The 17,917-nt window shown below is 41.8% G+C and overlaps 2 protein-coding genes across 2 annotated transcripts; one reads left to right on the forward strand and one right to left on the reverse strand.

Annotated features, from left to right (window-relative positions):
- The first annotated feature begins 1,321 nt into the window (after window positions 1-1,321).
- On the forward strand, window positions 1,322-8,782 carry clic1 (chloride intracellular channel 1). Its single transcript, XM_062529038.1, has 7 exons — window positions 1,322-1,569; window positions 1,710-1,770; window positions 3,027-3,136; window positions 4,083-4,208; window positions 4,462-4,568; window positions 4,930-5,111; window positions 5,416-8,782. Exons 2-7 carry the CDS (start codon window positions 1,735-1,737, stop codon window positions 5,575-5,577), a joined length of 723 nt encoding a protein of 240 aa, XP_062385022.1. The 5' UTR covers window positions 1,322-1,569; window positions 1,710-1,734; the 3' UTR covers window positions 5,578-8,782.
- Window positions 8,783-11,414: 2,632 nt separating this feature from the next.
- LOC134072391 (protein Bouncer-like) lies at window positions 11,415-16,748 on the reverse strand. The gene is made up of 3 exons (XM_062529040.1): window positions 15,953-16,748; window positions 14,939-15,061; window positions 11,415-12,736 (listed from the first exon to the last, which is right to left on the reverse strand). Exons 1-3 carry the CDS (start codon window positions 16,002-16,004, stop codon window positions 12,522-12,524), a joined length of 390 nt encoding a protein of 129 aa, XP_062385024.1. The 5' UTR covers window positions 16,005-16,748; the 3' UTR covers window positions 11,415-12,521.
- Window positions 16,749-17,917: the final 1,169 nt, after the last annotated feature.

The following is a 17,917-nucleotide window of genomic DNA, read 5'->3' on the forward strand; positions in this document are numbered from 1 at the left end:
TGGGAAGTGGGAGAATTCTAGAGTTTAGGGTGTGTTTGTCATACCTGAACTGGGAACTTCCCATAGTTTCATGCATAGAATGCCATCACTTCGGATGTGGGGAGTGAGAACCTTCCCACTTCCCAGCAGCATGAACGCACTAGCGGAGTGGACCAAGGGTCTCCAACAGGTTACTCGCAGCTATAGCTCCCCACCTGTTTCTGAGTACCTCTAAAAAAAAGTTCAAAGAAAATGTTTGCGAATTTGATATCAAAGCCACTTAATAAACTTTATACAATTCCTATCAAAACAAATTCACAACCTAAAAAGAGTTGAAAGAAGAGTTAAAACGCATAGGCCTACAAAAGTTGTTCAGCTATTTTGGGTGGAGATCAGCTATGTGAATACATGCTACTAGCCTTGAAAAAAATAGTAGCTCTCGGCCATGTTCATTTCATCAAAGTAGCTCTTGGAGGGGAAAAAAAGTTGCAGACCCTTGGTGTGCATCAAAGAGCTGCGAAAACTTTGAAATAATGGAACGAGCAGAGCCCCACCCAGTTCACAACTACAGAACTATGGCGCCATCTAGGGTAGGCTTACAGTAGGGCCTAGGCCCAATACAAAACATGGAAAAAGCACTAAATGATTTCACTGAATTAAGTTATCAATGAAAATATAAATATCTTTCCATGTTTTCCGTATGCAAAGAAACGAGTCCACAGTATTATATCAATTTACTTGTAGTAAAAACCAGAGATAGGCTATTGGTAAGGGTTGGGGTTAGGTTTAGGAGGTTGCAGCCTTATATGCAAACTCCTTCATAGTTCAGACTATGCAAATGCACTTATTATATAATTACTTGAAATGATAATAACATTCAAACACATATAGCCGACATGATGCATGCGGGTAATATTTTTCTCTGTAAGTTTTACCAACACCTATGATGGTTAGCCTTCAACATAGGCTAGGCCTACTATGAATAAAACGGATAATGATCATGGTGGCGGTAGGCTACATATCAGAATAGGTCTACAGTTCTGAGTGATTCTTTCTAACAACATTAACTTAAGTACACGCTTGGGTGCACAATTACATCCGATTAGGGAGCAGTTGGCTCCAGCTAGTCATAATCTGTCTGTTATCCTTCTGGAAACCCGTCGACGTTATCAATGATCGTCTACAGTGTAATTTCACGTACATTCACTCATTTAGCCTGTAGCTTAATTAAATTTAATTCTGAATTCAATTAGGCTTTTGTGTGCATCACTGAGCGTCTATGACGGTAAGGTCGGTATAGGCTACCTTGTGCAGGGCCCTCTCTCGCTCGGACGCGGCAGGAAATGGGGGAATGACTGTTGCCTCGGCTGAATTTGTGAAAGGGAGGGAAATAAAGAAGGCGTATTACGACGAATTCAGCCGGTCTCATCTTCCTAAATCCACACAGCAGCATTATATCGGATTCTACGTAGGCTACTGTCACGTTGGTGCCTCTCATCTGTCGTTGCTTTCTTTTTTGCTTATTGTCTTGCTGCTGTCAGGCACTTTGCGGAAGATTGCACAGCACACCCTTATCCCCGCCGCCTAAGGGTAGGTGAAGCGCTTTTTCACTGTCAAAGACTGTCAAATGAACAGGGTGCATCTTTGTTTCCTTTCTGCTCGGACTGTTTCATGGGTGTTACCGCATAGAACTAGCTATAATAAGTCTACTTCTCTGCCTTTTCCCAAAGTTGCGTTAAAGTGTGACGAGACACCATGAGCGACGAACCTCAAGTTGAACTCTTTGTGAAGGTAAGCGGAATGACAAGTGAATGACAATGAAGTCGGAAACTGTAACCTACTAAGTTGATATGGCGGCCATTAGCCTACTTTGTAACTTCTTAATTACCACTGGAAAGATTACGTCATGGTAGCATGGTGGATGAAGATGTGACTGTTGATCAGTTAGACACAGTGTTTTGAGACAAATCTGTTTACCTTGGCGTTTTATAAACATGATAAGTTATCTTCACAATATCGGGAGATTGCATAGTCTACATCTTTTGAACACTTTGACATGTTTAAACAGTTTACCACTGTTACTTCGAGTCGTTTCTGTGAGATGAAGACGTCTTTGGATATTTCTGTCAAGTGTTTGCATTGTGTCCATTGGGAGTATTTAAAGGCTGGATATAGGCTAACTTGCCTGGAGTTCAGATGAATTCTCTAGTCTATTTATAGTATCTTATGGTTTGGGCGTTGTCGTGTGCGTGGAAAAGCAAAATATATACTCTTCCGGTGTCCAAAGTCGCTCACATAAGGTCCACTGTCTGAGAGATTATATATTTCTAAATTATTTTCTTTACGCATAAAGCTTCTTTGTCGCGATTCCCCTCTACACCCTGATATCCGGTCTCCTGCTATACGACCCAACCTGCTACAGTTCAGCAGAGAGGAAACGGACACAACCACCAACTAGTCTAGGTGGCCTACAAAAAAAATAGAGACGCGCCCCTAAATTAATCGCATTAAGACATGTCCAACGTCTGCTTTCGAACACCAAGGCCATTAAACAAATGGAAAGCTCTAAGGTCCATCTAAGTAGATGAGTAATGAATCTAAATGATGAGAAGATGAAGTTAGGCATATAATGTGTTGAGTATTTCTGAAATTCATCTTTCACACACCTGTTAAATGTAGGCTACAATATGCAATTCATGGTAATTTCAGGGTGTTCAAAAAGTTTCAGGTGTTTGTCTACTGTCTAGGCTCTGTAGGCTATGGTAAAGGCACATGATGGCTGCATAAACAAACCCAGCCAATCAACAAGGTGCCTCAGGAGTGTGGAGGGAAAGGGTCTAATTTGATAGGCTGTTGTGCTCAAACCTCAACAACCTTGAGATTTGATATATTCAGTAGGCTACCACAGTGAAACCGAACTGTTGATTTAGCCTTTGCCCTAACAGAGAGGTACACACTGAGGAGTGCATTCACATGTTGTTCATAGCAAATGCCTTTTGCCAATGGCTTGGGTCACCTTTACCAATAGACACCTCTCTGCTCTCCAGGCTGGCAGCGATGGCCAGAGCATTGGGAACTGTCCTTTCTCCCAGCGACTCTTCATGGTGCTGTGGCTGAAAGGGGTCACCTTCAACGTCACCACCGTGGACATGAGGAGGTCAGTCCATCCCTACACATAGTGACTGGCCAGTGAAGAGCTGTGACTGAGCCAGAGAGGTGCACTACAAAGGGAAGTTACCGGCTTATGCTGGAAACTTCAGGAGTAACCACTTATCTAAAGAACACTGTGATGTGTTCTTTTGAGATGAGTGGTCACTCTTGAAGCTACCTGGATAAGAAAGTAATCTCGCTTTGTAGTGGCCTTCATCCCTCTAATGGCCATGAATCAACTGATCCAAACTCAGATGTTGCCAGTGTAGCTTGTTATACAGGGATTTGCCAGTTTTTAAGGACATGTGTCCATAAGCGTTTTTCTCTGGCTGAATGTGCTGGTGGGAAAATGGTGGAGATTATTTGTTTGTTTCTATGACAACATTTTGACTACTAGTTACAACCACCCAGAGCCATATAGATATCTATATGGCTCTGCAACCACCATTGTATGAAATACTAGCATCGTCCCTTTGTGATGACACAAGCGCCTTTCAGGAAAGTTCAGAGATTTTTCTTAGCTAGAAGCACTGAGAGCAGCTGCACAAAAGCATGAGCACTCGGAATCAAGATACTGGGTGCAGTGCTTTTATCTTTAGGCATTGTCATCTTATATATGAACAACTGAAAAATAAAATTCTATATGGACACACAACCCTCATCAGTTTGAAGCTGTTTAAGAGTATTTGCATCTGCATCCATGTGTTGACCATTCATTTATTGGCCCACAAAATGGGGGAGAGAAATAAAATATTCTGTGATTATCAGTCATACTGAAATCTACTATGTGTGTTGTTTAGTCAAGCCAGAAATAACTAGGGAAAAGGTCATTGCCAATCAGCAGTGAGTACTGATGATTTGGTCAGTTGATGTATCTTGTAAGTTGCTTTTGCATCCTCAGATTTTAAGACATCTGTTCTCAATGTCCTCTCTGCTGTGCGTGCTGTGTGCAGAAAGCCAGAGGTCCTGAAAGACCTGGCCCCAGGTGCTCAGCCACCCTTCCTGCTGTACGGGTCGGAGGTGAAGACCGACACCAACAAGATCGAGGAGTTCCTGGAGGACAACCTCTGCCCCCCAAAGTACACTACTTCATTCATTCATTCATTCATTCATTCATTCATTCATTCATTCATTCATTCATTCATTCAATCAATCAATCAATCAATCAATCAATCAATCAATCAATCAATCAATCAATCAATCAGTCTGTCAGTCAGTCAGTCAGTCATCAGTCATTCATTCATTCATTCATCCATACTTTCGCCATGATCAACATGATTACCCATGATTACTTCCTCCCCTATCTTTGTCATTACCCCCATTCCACCTTAGGTACCCCCGGCTAGCAGCCCGCAACCCAGAATCTAACGGCGCCGGTGTGGATGTCTTTGCCAAGTTCTCGGCCTACGTCAAGAACTCCAACCCTGGTCTGAATGATAGTAAGTGAAGTGCACAAACAGACACACACACACACACACACACACACACACACACACACACACACACACACACACACACACACACACACACACACACACACACACACACACACACACACACACACACACACACACACGTGTGAAAACCATGGTGTGGTTAACCATCTCTGAAACAATATTGACATGCTACTGTATATCACCTTTGGGTTAAAACCTGCTATATGACCTTTAGGTTAAAACAAACCTGTGATGAAACATGACAAAATGAGCAGAGTTGCTAGGTCAATCCTCTCAGGTCTTAGTAGCTTTATGCTTGCCTCTCTTTCGGTTTCTTACTCTCTCACTCTCTCACGTCTGTCAGATCTCGAGAAAGGCCTGCTGAAGGCGCTGAAGAAATTAGACGACTACCTTGGCTCCCCGCTTCCTGACGAAATTGATGAGAACAGCGCCGATGATGTCACTTCCTCTTCGCGCCCCTTCCTCGATGGTCAGGACCTTACTCTGGCAGACTGCAACCTGCTTCCCAAGCTGCACATTGTCAAGGTGAAAAGACTATTTAGTTTACCTTACAGTCAATGGCAAATTGTGTCTGATAAGGATTGTGCATATTTACCTCCCAAATTACTGTACTTTGAAAGCAATATTTGTTTCAATATTTGTTTGTCAAATTATTGAATGAGATTTTTTCCTATTATTTGAGAAAGAATGCACATATTGTATATGTCTCTCTCTCTCTCTCCCTCTCTCCTTCCTATTTCACACACACACACACACACACACACACACACACACATACAGGTGCTTTAACATAGATAACTTTTTAATAATATAACTCCTCCATCCGCAGGTGGTGTGTTTGAAGTGCAGGAACTTCTCAATCCCGCGCACCCTGGCCAACCTGTGGCGGTACCTGGACGCGGCGTACGCCAGAGAAGAGTTCTCCTCCACCTGCCCCACCGATCCCGAGATCCACTTCGCTTACGCTTCCGTGGCCAAAGCTCTCAAGTAGGCTGAGGATGGGATCAGACAGGACATGAAAACACACACACACACATACACACACACACACACACACCACTTTTAAACAGAAGCACATAGACATGCACAGACACGCAAACACACACACTAGAATATGTAAGGGATAATGTATAGAACGCTGGTCATTATCAGAAAATAAGGACCGATAGGGCGAACAGGACCCCGACTTGAAGCGGAGGGGTCTTGTTTCGCCTGAAGGTACTATTTTCCGATAATGACCAGCATTCTATACATTATCGCGCTTATTATACGGCTACTTGCCAATAAGAGAAAAGGGAGACAAACGTTTATGTAAAAAGTCAATGAATAACTTTTCAATCAGCCGTTACCGATCTATATGCAGAGTGAACCCGTTGCCATTGGCAGCGGTCATTATACTTTCGGAGCGGTCATTATACAAAAATAACTGACCTCAGAACGTTGGGGAGGCCCATTCAAAGTGAATGGGAGCTCCCTCTGCATTCCAGAGAGCCGTATAATATATACATACATAATAACAACCCCTTACTCACTCATATTTGTATATAAACATACACTCCAAAAATTTCAAAGGCGGGTCTTTGAAGGGGAAACATTTCAGATCTCGTGTGCAAAGTCATCACACAAGGCTAAAAGTTCAATTGAAAAAGTGTTTTGCATGTTATATGCATCCTCCCCCACCTACACAAACACACACACACACAACACACACAGTCACCTACAGATCATAGTAATGTATATTTCTCAGTTCATTTGTTTATGTCGTGTCCAGATAAACCCATTAGCCGGTCTAATATATCTCTCTCTCTCCACTAATGTACTAAAGAGAGAGGGGACTGCTCTCCTGGTCCAGGCGTCTCAGGTCAAGGAAATCTCACTTTCATATCATGTGCTTACTCTCATAGACTTGTTTAAGCATAGCTCGAGCTTAATCTAACAGTGCATTGCCAGCTCTAAATGACTAGTGTGTTTTCATTGTTTTGTCAAATGTGTCCTCGGTGTAACCTTTGAAAACACATATTTTATCTAATGTTTTGAAAAAAAAAGCGTCATATCATTTCCCTCTATGCAAATTAAGACATTTGTCAACGTCCTTGAGAACCAGGCATACGGGTTGTGCACACACCTATGCAGCCAGGGACACACACACACACACACACACACACACACACACACACACACGCACACAGCTAGACATATCCACACACAAACACACTCACAGACACATGGAAACTCTTTGTAGCCTGCACACCATATTCCATAGGACCTCTGCTACTTCCTATACTTTATGTGTAGCGTAGGCGTTTATTTAGTCACATCTGCTGGTTAAAACAGTTAGTGCTCCTAAACCTGTCCCTAGGAAGAAGACAAAGCCAGGGTAGGCTTGGAGCTAACGTTAGCTGCTCATGATAGGGCGTAACAGTGAGCAGTTAACCACAGGAAGCTATTGCCACAGACCTTGGCTTCCTTTTTCTGTTGTCTAAAAACCTCACCCATTCTCTGTCAAATGGCAGTGAAGGAAGATTCCTGAGTTCCTGAGAACTGAATGACTATTCATGTGTAGGCACATTTTAATGCATGTTTCTGATGTCAGTCACTCAAACTATACACTGTGGTTTGTTGTCTTTTGATAAGAGCACAAAGTAAGAGCTTACTGTGCAAGCAAGGTCTAGTTAGCCTGATAGGCTAAAAATCCTTCAATCCTCTGTCTCTCCCTACTTCCTAGACATGCTGTGAGGTGCCTTTAGATTAACCCCAATGTTGAAACCGTGCCACAGTGTCTGTTGCTTTTTTTATACTGGCATAGATGTCCAATGAGTGATTTCCAGGTCTCTGTTATTAAGGCTGGTGAGGTTAAGGACTGTTAACCCCCTTCCATCAGGTAAAAGTAAAGGTCTTTAGAAGCAGTATCACCGAAGTGCACCTCACAACATCATTCGTTTTTGAAGATCGTGATGACATTAGCCTCTACTTTTTTTATCTTGTGTGTTAGCACTGATGTGAAAAAGGAGGTGTGTTTGTCAGTTTAAGTTTAAAATGTTAAAATTGGTTTAAGCCTTTTGCTTGTTTAATGCACCATTCCAAGTAGCCAATTTTTACCAATGAAATCATGACTGAATTATGTGGTAACACTTTACTTGACGGGTTCGTTCATAACACATTCATAACAGCTGTCATAAACTGCACATGAAGCATTCATGACTATTTCATGAAGCATGACTCAACATTCATACCAACCCTTTCATGAATGTGGAAGACAAAACGTCAAAAACTTGTCAAAATAAAAGTCCAACAATCGCAATGGAGCATTGCTGTCTTTTTTGTTTTAGCCAACCTGATCATGTCACATCTTAGTCAACGGGGAAGTCCAGTGTCCAGGAGAATTTAGTTTGTCTGTTTGTTTATTTTATGATAGTAACCTCTGAAGAATGCAAAATTGTCTATAGATAGATATAAAACAGGAATGTCCAACCATTCAGAGGTCCACAAATGGTCAGTAGCCTAGTTCACTGCAGTATGATGAATACTTCACAACTTGTATAGTAAAGCAACATTTGAAGTAGACTATTCATGAGATGTTTACAAACGCTGGAGAGGATTCATAATACCCTGTATATGGATTACTAGATTGTTGGACTTTTATTTTGACAAGTTTTCGTCGATTTGTCTTCCACATTCATGAAAGTGTTGGTATGAATGTTGAGTCACGTTTCATGAATCAGTCATGAATGCTTCATGTGCAGTTCATGACAGCTGTTATGAATGTGTTATGAATGAACCCGTCAAGTAAAGTGTTACCAATTATGTTAGTATTTAAGATATCTTATAAGCACAGTGCATGAGTACATGCACAAATGGACCAAGGTCTGATAAAAAAAAAACCAAGCATGGTGTCTTATATGAAGTGGCCAAAACTGTATATTGTAAAGGACCAAGTTGCTTTAGAGGCGTGATAACTGTAATTGTTTTTTGTAACTATTTTACACATTTTTAGATGATATCAGAGACTCATATCAATGACATACACAAACACAGTTGTATTGCATTGAATTAGTATGCTTTAACATACGTAGGTAGATTTGATGGATGGCCTGTTGACAATCAAAATATTGTTTCTAACATTTTTATATGATCAGAGTAATGTGACTTTTTCATGTGAGGAAATTTCAAAATAAAACATTTTTTTGTGAGGAAAACATGTTTGTTTCAGTTTTTATACCGTTATGTTATATGTAAATTCAGCAACAACAGCACAGCACAAAAACAGATAAAGGCCTTCAGCTTCTCCAGTTCACACACAGTCTAATACAGAACACACAGAATCCCCAGTAAGCAGGGTGCTAGTAGAGCTCAGGCTCAATCACTCACTGTAGCTTTATGTGAGTAAGCCTGCTTTCCGGAGATAGAGGCAGTACTGAAACCAACTGACTCATTTTTAGCTTCGCTGGTTGTGGTCATCGTGCGTTGTTTTAGGCCCAAGGCCTGTCTTCACTTCCTCTTATTGTGAACGGGTGCTGTATCGGTTTGTGCACAGCCACACGTATGTGAGCGCACAAGCACGGGAAACTATGTATATCATTAGTCATCGCTGGAACAATGAACTTGTTTAGCGTTGGACCACGTGCAAGCCACTTTGACGGACACTACAAATGCATGTTTATATGAGTGTGTTAATTTAAGATCTTGAACCCCTTTCAGCCTCTTCAGGTTATACAGTCTACAAGGACAGGGGGACAAAGAGAGTACAGATGGGGTTGCAATGCAGATTATGTATCGGATCCAAGTCTGCATTGGGATAATTACAGGACATGCATCTTATCAATTTTGCACCAGTCAGCCTTGTATTTCTCTCTGCAGCCAAGCCCGGTGCTGAGTGCTTTTCAAAGTACTGGATCTGAATACCCAAGTGTAGTGAATCACAATCTCTTCTTAAGAGTTGAGAGTTACTTTTTAGACTCGCCTCTTAACATTCTGTCATTTACTCTGCAGCACATTACCCTGAGGTGGGACTCACCCTAACCCCTAACTTCTGTTTGTGTTGAGCGAGTAGGTAATTTTTTGACTCATTCCGTTAGAGTCACGTTGAGTGTTTGAGGTGATGAGGTTAGTAGAGCACAAGATTACAGTAGGGACTTCCCAAGGTCCTAAGGGTTGGGGTGACACGCTTACATCAATGACTGCATACGGAACAGTGGGAAATGCAGTGTCTCTCTCTTTATACATTGTCATTGGCCTACACCAACAGGAAGTGACTGACCTAAGGGATGGTACCAACACATTCTGTCCTATTGAAATTGTTTTGGTGAACCTGAGGTCCCACCCAACAGGAAGCATGTGTGTGTGCCAGTCATTCTGTAGAACCACCACAGTGTGTTTGTGGTAAACCTCTGGCCACCAATTGTGAGGTTAACTGCTTTTGATGCCAACATCAGAATCACACCTCACTATTACTCTTGTGTTTCTACAGTTAGGTCACAGTACACACTTTCTTATTTACATTTCAAATTGGAGAAATGATATGTCAACATATTGGTTTTATTCTTTACGTTTACGTTATGTTATTTTTACATTCCTGCAATCGTTGAGTATGATAATATCATGGTTATATCATGGCATTATCATGCCATTTCCAAAGTAGCAAAACAAAACAAGTATTGTATCTTCATAGCTTTAGTTTTTGAATGACACTTGCCATACTAATTCAAGTGTAAAGACATCACAAGCTGTTACATTTAGTGATGTTGAAAGGCAGAAAATAACCTGCCTCTCCCTCCCTCCCTCCTCTGTTATTCTCAAGAAGAGCCTGCTGTGTTCTCAGCTATTTTTAGAGATAATTTGACAGCATGACAAGCATTTAAGGACTAATGACCTTAATTAGCAGTCACTGTGGGGACATTCACCTGTTCATTGAGTTATCAGGCACAGTATGAAGGAGTGGGAAAGCTACAATGCACTCAGTCCTTATGTTAATGAGTATATGCGTACATATAAACATAGTTAAGCCCAAAGGCAGAGTAGCATCTGTTTACTGAAGTGGATGAAGATGATGCAGTGAATACAGTCTGAAGAAGGTCCTCTTGAACTCAGTTTTACTCGTCCTGGTTTTCAGCATGTTGTTATGATACTAGATTTACTGTATTACCTCTTCTCCCCCTCTCTCTCCCTTCCTCTGCAGGAAGACATGATATGTGTGTGTGTGTGTCTGTGTGTGTGTGTGTGTCTGTGTGTGCGTGTGTGTGTGTTGTCACATAGTGAAGTTGAACCTGTATTTTTCTTCCTAGCCTTTCTCAGAGTTAATGCCCATCCTTTTGTTATTGCACGGGTATAATGTTTCTATGAGTATGCGCTGGATCCTCTCCAAGATCTGCTTTTATTTTCAGACTCAAACCTGTTTGCTGAGATGAAAAGAGGTTAAGGTGCAGGAAGATCAGGTGTTTTTTACAGGTTGACAACAGAGATTGCAGGTGTGATAAAAAGGACAAGGAGTCAAAATGCATTTTCTCCCGGTTTCTTGTTGCAAGCATTATGTTTGGTATCTCATGGTTACTGCTCCTGAAAACAAAAAATCATGACAAGGTATAAAGTTATCTCATATTAATGAATAGAAGGTCAATTTAAAGACCAATACTTCTGCACATTTCTTGTACTGTCATCATCATTGTGTGGAGGATTTCTTTTGTTGTTATTGATGAAGTTCTCCCTTCATCAACCCCATTTTGGGGGGCCTAGTTCAGATACACGCAACACACACACACACACACACACACACACACACACACACACACACACACACACACACACACACACACACAAAGACTTTAATTTAATTATGTAAGTCATTTTAATAAGATTGTTGTAGACTGTTGAATTTCATAGAACAGTGTCATCACACACACATTTTCAAGATCATTGTCAGTTGCTGAGTTTGCAGACAGAAAACAGGACTTTGACAGGGTTTTTTCTTCCATCTCTGAAATAATGGCTAAAGACTAAATAAAGTTGACACTGACACTGTGGATAAAATGATTACATTAATCTTTTGTAACAATGTCATAAAAGTCATTGAATTTTTCACATTATTTCTTCTCTGTGTGTATATTTTTATGTTCTAGTACGTTAACTCCAAAATGTCTTCGTTACACAGACCCAATTCTTAATGAGTTACTTATTAAAGGTTCTTTAAGCACGGTTGGGGAACGTTACTGCTGCTGTTCTCCCTCCCGTGCAATTGAAATTGACATGAACGCGCATCTCACCGGTGATTGGCTAGAACAGTTTGCTATGTTTCATGGTCCAGGTTGGACCAGGCTGTTTTTGTTGCCGTTTGTGTAGCCTGGGCTGTCTACTGTATAGTGTATTCCGTGGACAGGCAGCTAGCGGATTGTGAGAAGATGTTTGCTGTATGTGGCAAAAAATGTTCTAGCTTAGAATGCACATAACATTGCATAGAGCACATTTAAAAGGTGAGTAGTGTGTTCACACTACTAGTAGGATGGGTAAGTTATGATGTCAGCTGAGGTGTCATGCTTTCTAGCTATACCAACTTATGATGAGTACACTGCTATTGAATAAGTTAATAAGTCCAAGTACCAAGTGTGGTTGTTATTGCTATGAATTAGTCGATTTGGTAATAGGATACCAGCAAAAGCAGAATGAGTTTTAAAAAAAGCTCACAGTGCAACTAGAGATTGCAACCAAGCAGCGATAGTGGCCATTATGGTTATTTTGTTCCTCAGTGTATTTTCAACCCCCTCGTTTCCTCATAGGCTACATATGCATGTGCCTTGTTTAATAGGGAAGTTAGTTTGCTTCAGCCTAAAACACACCCGTTATATTTAAACTATGAAAATATGTCATGCCATTTTGATTGTTTATGTGTAGACCTATGTCTCGTCTACTGTAGCACCAGGTGTGTGGAATTGACTTTATTCCCACTCAGCCAAATAGGTGCACCAGGGGGAGTGCGCTGAGGCACAGTACCAGGCCAGTCCAGGAGGAGGCAGCAGTGCCTGTGGCTGCATTGCACAGGTCAGTGTCGCAGCACTCGTTGCTGTAGGTGAAGTTGAGACCTGCGGCGTGTTTCTCCCCACTCAGGCCACACTGGCCAGGCATGGCACAACTCCTCTCGTACAGCACCAGGCGCAGGCTACCTGCAAAGACAGGAGGGGGCGATGTTGAGTTGTTCTCCACAGAGCCGTAGATGGAGTTCAGACAACCCAATTCCAACTGTTCTGTTACGTTCTGCACTGTATTTATATAGGCTGATTGGATTTACTGTATGATATTAATCCGTTTGAGAGTGCTAGACATTACAATGTTTACAATCACAGTAAGGTAGACACCAGAGCCATCTGACTTTAGGTCACAACATGGTGCCTTTCCAGTTGTCCCAACTCTAGCTCTGGCCACTTTATCTGGTCATTGTAACTGTAAACGTTTATAATGCCTGGACTCACATACAGATTGATAACACAGATTCATTTAATACAGTAAATCCAATTGGCCTACAAAAATATATAGGAGACGAGAGAGAGCGTTAACCTTCTTTAGTAATGATTAGTTAAAGATAGAACATGCAATTCTGGCAAAAGCCTTCAACAGGCAATCACATTATCCTAACCTCCTGAAGCAATCTGTAGATTGCCTGGAGCAGAGCGACTATTTTTCCTCACCATCAGGACTGTATACACACTACACCTACTGAACACGCTGCAGGGTTATCATTAGAGGACAGACCACTTATGTGAAAGTATATTGAATTAGAATTGCAGACTGTACCTTTAATATAGAAACTGTTGGATAAACAATATGCAAGCACAGACAGACACACACACACAAACATATGCACACACTCCACCTATTTCTCTCACCCTAACTCTCTCTCTCTCTTTCCCTCTCTCTTGTCTCTTGTACACACACACACACACACACACACACACACATCCTGCTGTGCTCGAAACTATTGAGACATAATTTGACAGCATCCCAGGTATTTCTGTGCTAATCTCTCCCTTCACTCTCTTGATTAGGAACACCTACTGACTCTTTCCCTCTCACTGTGACCACCACACTGAGAGATGCTTATGTGACAGGAACATTCTAACAAACACACAAAACAACTTGCAAAGTGCAAACCAATTTAGAGATCTGTTGTTAAGGACATTTCGAAAATAGTGGCAAGTACCATTTTTGAAGTAATTTATCTGAATTATTCCAGGGCCCTATACCTACTATGAGAGTTTCCATAGTAATTATCGATAGCATTGTTGCTCTTGTGCAGGGAAGTAAGATCTGATACACGAGAGACGCTTGGGAGATCACATTTAAGGCCAAGTGTGTATACAACTGCTTAAAGGTGTGAAATTGCCAAGATTGAATCCTATCTACCATGTGCGAATGTATGGGGCCCGTCTATGATTAAAGTTTTTGGTGTGGACGGATCTTACAGTAAAGGTCAGGTGATTTCAAGGCCATAACATTTTTTGTCACATTCAACAATTATAATGTAACAATGTTAAAAAAAAAACTGTAAATAAACAAGTGGGGGCAGCCTGTCCCCCAAACAAAAACCAAACCCTGTGTGGAGAGAGGGGTCAGCTACCGACATCTTGCACATTCGCTGACTGTGCCTTTAATATCAGAACAGGCCTGATCTTGAGTGACATGGAGATCTAGATCTTAACAGATCCAATCAGAATCATCTGTTTCGACAACTAGGGGGTCTACATATCGCCCAGACATGACAACTAAATCCAGTAAGCCAAACACTGCAATGACCTCATTTTCATGGGGGAAAAGGATCTGTAGAATACAGGGATTATTTTTTTCATGTAAAGATACTTGCACGATGGATCTATTGTGAAGAGATTGTATACACATTTCATGTGAAAATGCCATGCTGCTCAACATTCAAGGTAGGTCATGCATATTGTTGTTGTATATAAATGGGACCATGAAGATGAACATCTTTGAATTTTATACATATGGGCTGAAAGCTAATCTACTTTGTCAACTCGGCCTTTTGACTAAAGACACAAGAAGCCAGGCGACTGCAGACAGAGACTTCCTAAAGATGAGACACCGCACTCAAAGAATCCTTCGTAGAAGTGCATGGGGTTAGTTCACATTTGTTCGTTAGTCAGTTAGTTAGAGAGACTGACAGACAGACAGAGAGACTGACAGACAAAGCATAGATACGATAGACAGAGAAGCAGACTTGATTACACCTATTGGGACGAATGAGGATAATTAGATGCAGCAAGATGTAAGTCTGGCACAGACTGATACGGGTTCTGGACCAGATCAGGTGCGGAGTCCTCTGGCACCTGGGCCAATGCTGCTAGCGCGCTCACCTTGGGACGCTATGGCAGTGCTGGCCAGACAGCGCTGACCAACGGGACACTCCTGAGGATACTTCAGGCAGTCCATGGGGGAGATGGAGGGGAAGATACAGGTGTAACAGCGCAGAGACATCACTGAGAGATGGACAGAGAGAGAGGGGTGGACAAAGAGAAAGAGAGAGGGAGGGAGGGAGAGAGAGAGAGAGAGAGAGAGCAGGTGACCACTTAAAATTTTGAGTGAAATTGAGTTTACATTTTATATTCTTAAAAAATGTAGGCCTATATGAAGAAAATGTCAGGAGTCCATGTATTGAGAGGTGCAAATCCCCTCTACCTTTAGGTATTGCTCAATAGCGCCCCTAGAGCCAAAGCTTTGATTCTGCATAGCCACCAAAAACAGTAGGCTATGTGGGGAAAGATCCATTATTGAATTTGCCCAGCTGTACCGCCAGGACATAAATTAGGGCACACGAATCACAAGGAAACTGGTATTCACTCATTCTTACTGGCACAATGCAGACAGTATAGAAACAAACAAACTGACAAAGTGTCAAACATGGAAAACAAAGACATATGTGCCATTCACACTCTTTCTCTCCCCCCCTTCTCTCTCTCTCTCTCTCTCTCTCTCTCTCTCTCTCTCTCTCTCACAAACACGCTCACACACACACACAACACACACACACACACACACACACACACACACACACACACACACACACACAGAGAGAGAGAGAGAGAGAGAGAGATTCAACCTAAAGCTAAACTAGACAAGACTCTAGTTCCATATTGCAAACCAGATGACTGAAATGTCTCCTCTGACAGTTTGAATGTTATTCCTCATATTTGTAAGTCACTTTGGATAAAAGCTTAAGGGTGAATGTAAATGTGAGTGAATAAATGTAGGTGTGATGTAAATGAATAAATGTGTGACAAATCCATATGTGATGCTTCATTAAACAAAATAAATTAGATGATAAATAATAACTTCACGGCGATCCAATAAAGAAGTTCAAGAATGCTGACCTGCGAGGGGAAGACAGCAGAGGAGGAAGAGCTGTGCGGAGCGTTGAGACATGGTTTCACCGTTAAAAGTCCACCTGGTGTATGTAGTCTCCAAAAGTCCTCTTCTGCTTTGGGGATCACCTGGTTCCCAGTGGTCTACTCTAACTTTCTCAGCCAAAACTTTAACAGCCGTCAGTGAAGGACTGATCTCAAACAATTGAGAAGAAAATATCAACTTATTTTCCTCTCAATTCTAAAATGCACCAAGCAGAGTCCTCTCCTATGTCTTCAGTGCAGTCCACAGTCACCTGTCGTTGTCGTGCTCCCTCTCTCTCTCTGTCAATCAGCTGCTTGGTATTTTCCTGTGGTTACTTTCTCTCAAAGTCTCTTTTTCTCTCAAGTGATGCAACTAATAACCGAATGATGACTTTGATATTGATATCATCCCTCCTACACTCTGTCTGCCTCTGCTAAGTTCCAAGTTCAGTTCTGTGTCTCAGATATGGGCAGTTCCTTTCTCCCAAACAACTCCAAATTGAATTTAACCCCAAATGACTTAATGTCTGAACTGAAGAAACCACTCAGGGACATGGCCCTAGCCCATTGTTTTACTGCAGAATGTATATTAAAAGAGTAACGTGTGTAAAAAACGCACTTGAGACGGTAACTTGGGCGTCAATGTTGTGACTAATGGGGAGGGCTGAGTGTCAGTGCTAAGTCATTATGTCTCAGATGCCATATGTTACCACACAAATATACTTGGATGTGTGAACACGAAAAGAAACAAGTGTTTCCACAGGAAAAACAACATTGGCGGTAAGCTATAAATCAACCTCAACACATATGCTGTTCTGAAGGCTACAAAGGCACAGGAATATATTTGAATGTAGGGTGTGTGTGCTTATGAGACAGAGGGAAAGAGAGAATATGAGTAAAGGAGAGATAGAAAGATGGAGAGAATAAGCACGTAGCCTAATAATGAGAGACGTGAGGGGAAGAAGCATGCAGGCCAGTCAAGTGACACCAGTCTTGTGACCTGGGGTGGGACGGGGATGAGTAAACAGTTTACCCGTGATTACTGTGTACTCGCCAACACAAACACACACGTGTGCATGTGCGCGCACACACACACACACACACACACACACACACACACAAACAGAAAACACAAACCCAATGTCATAGGCCTATTGCTATATGAGATCAGATCATTCAGGTGAAACCTCATAAAACCTAGGAAGCAGTGGTGTAGACTATGTGGTACGCAGGGCTAAGCAGTATACCCACTTATAATGATAGGTATTAACATTTGGGGTTGATCACAGAAGGTATACCCACTCCAGCTTACTGTAATACCATACGACTACACCACTGCTATGGGAATACTGGTACATGGACACATGGATCAAAACAAATTACCACATGAATGTTGTTGAGTATTGTTTATGAGACAGTGTAGGAGGGCACAGATGGTTTAGGTTTTAATCCTGTCTGCGGTGCTCCACCAGTCGGTCGACTGCTACTCCCCCTTCGACCGAACGACCTCAATTTTTAGGAGAAGGGTAGGCTGAACTTTAGCCACCACTAGACGGTGCTATTCATTAGGCTGCGATAACCAAGCAACAAAGCAACCAAGCCATCTGGTGTGTGTGTGTGTGTGTGTGTGTGTGTGTGTGTGTGTGTGTGTGTGTGTGTGTGTGTGTGTGTGTGTGTGTGTTCGTGTGTGTGTGTGTGTGTGTGTGTGTGTGTGTGTGTGTGTGTGTGTGTGTGTGTGTGTTACTTGGTCGACTCACACAAGCAGTGACACAACTAGAATTCGACTAGGCCTGGTCTCAGTGCAATTAAATAGTATTTGTTCAGTTCAATGTCCAGTGCAGAACATAGACAGGGAAGATTATGCTGTTGAGATTAGTCCATGTATAAACGTCACATCAGGTCTGTTGAAGCTGTGAATAGCAAATAAACTGACTGTAGGACAAGAAAAGT

The sequence above is a fragment of the Sardina pilchardus genome, chromosome 24, assembly GCF_963854185.1.
Source record: "Sardina pilchardus chromosome 24, fSarPil1.1, whole genome shotgun sequence".
Lineage (NCBI taxonomy): Eukaryota > Metazoa > Chordata > Actinopteri > Clupeiformes > Clupeidae > Sardina > Sardina pilchardus.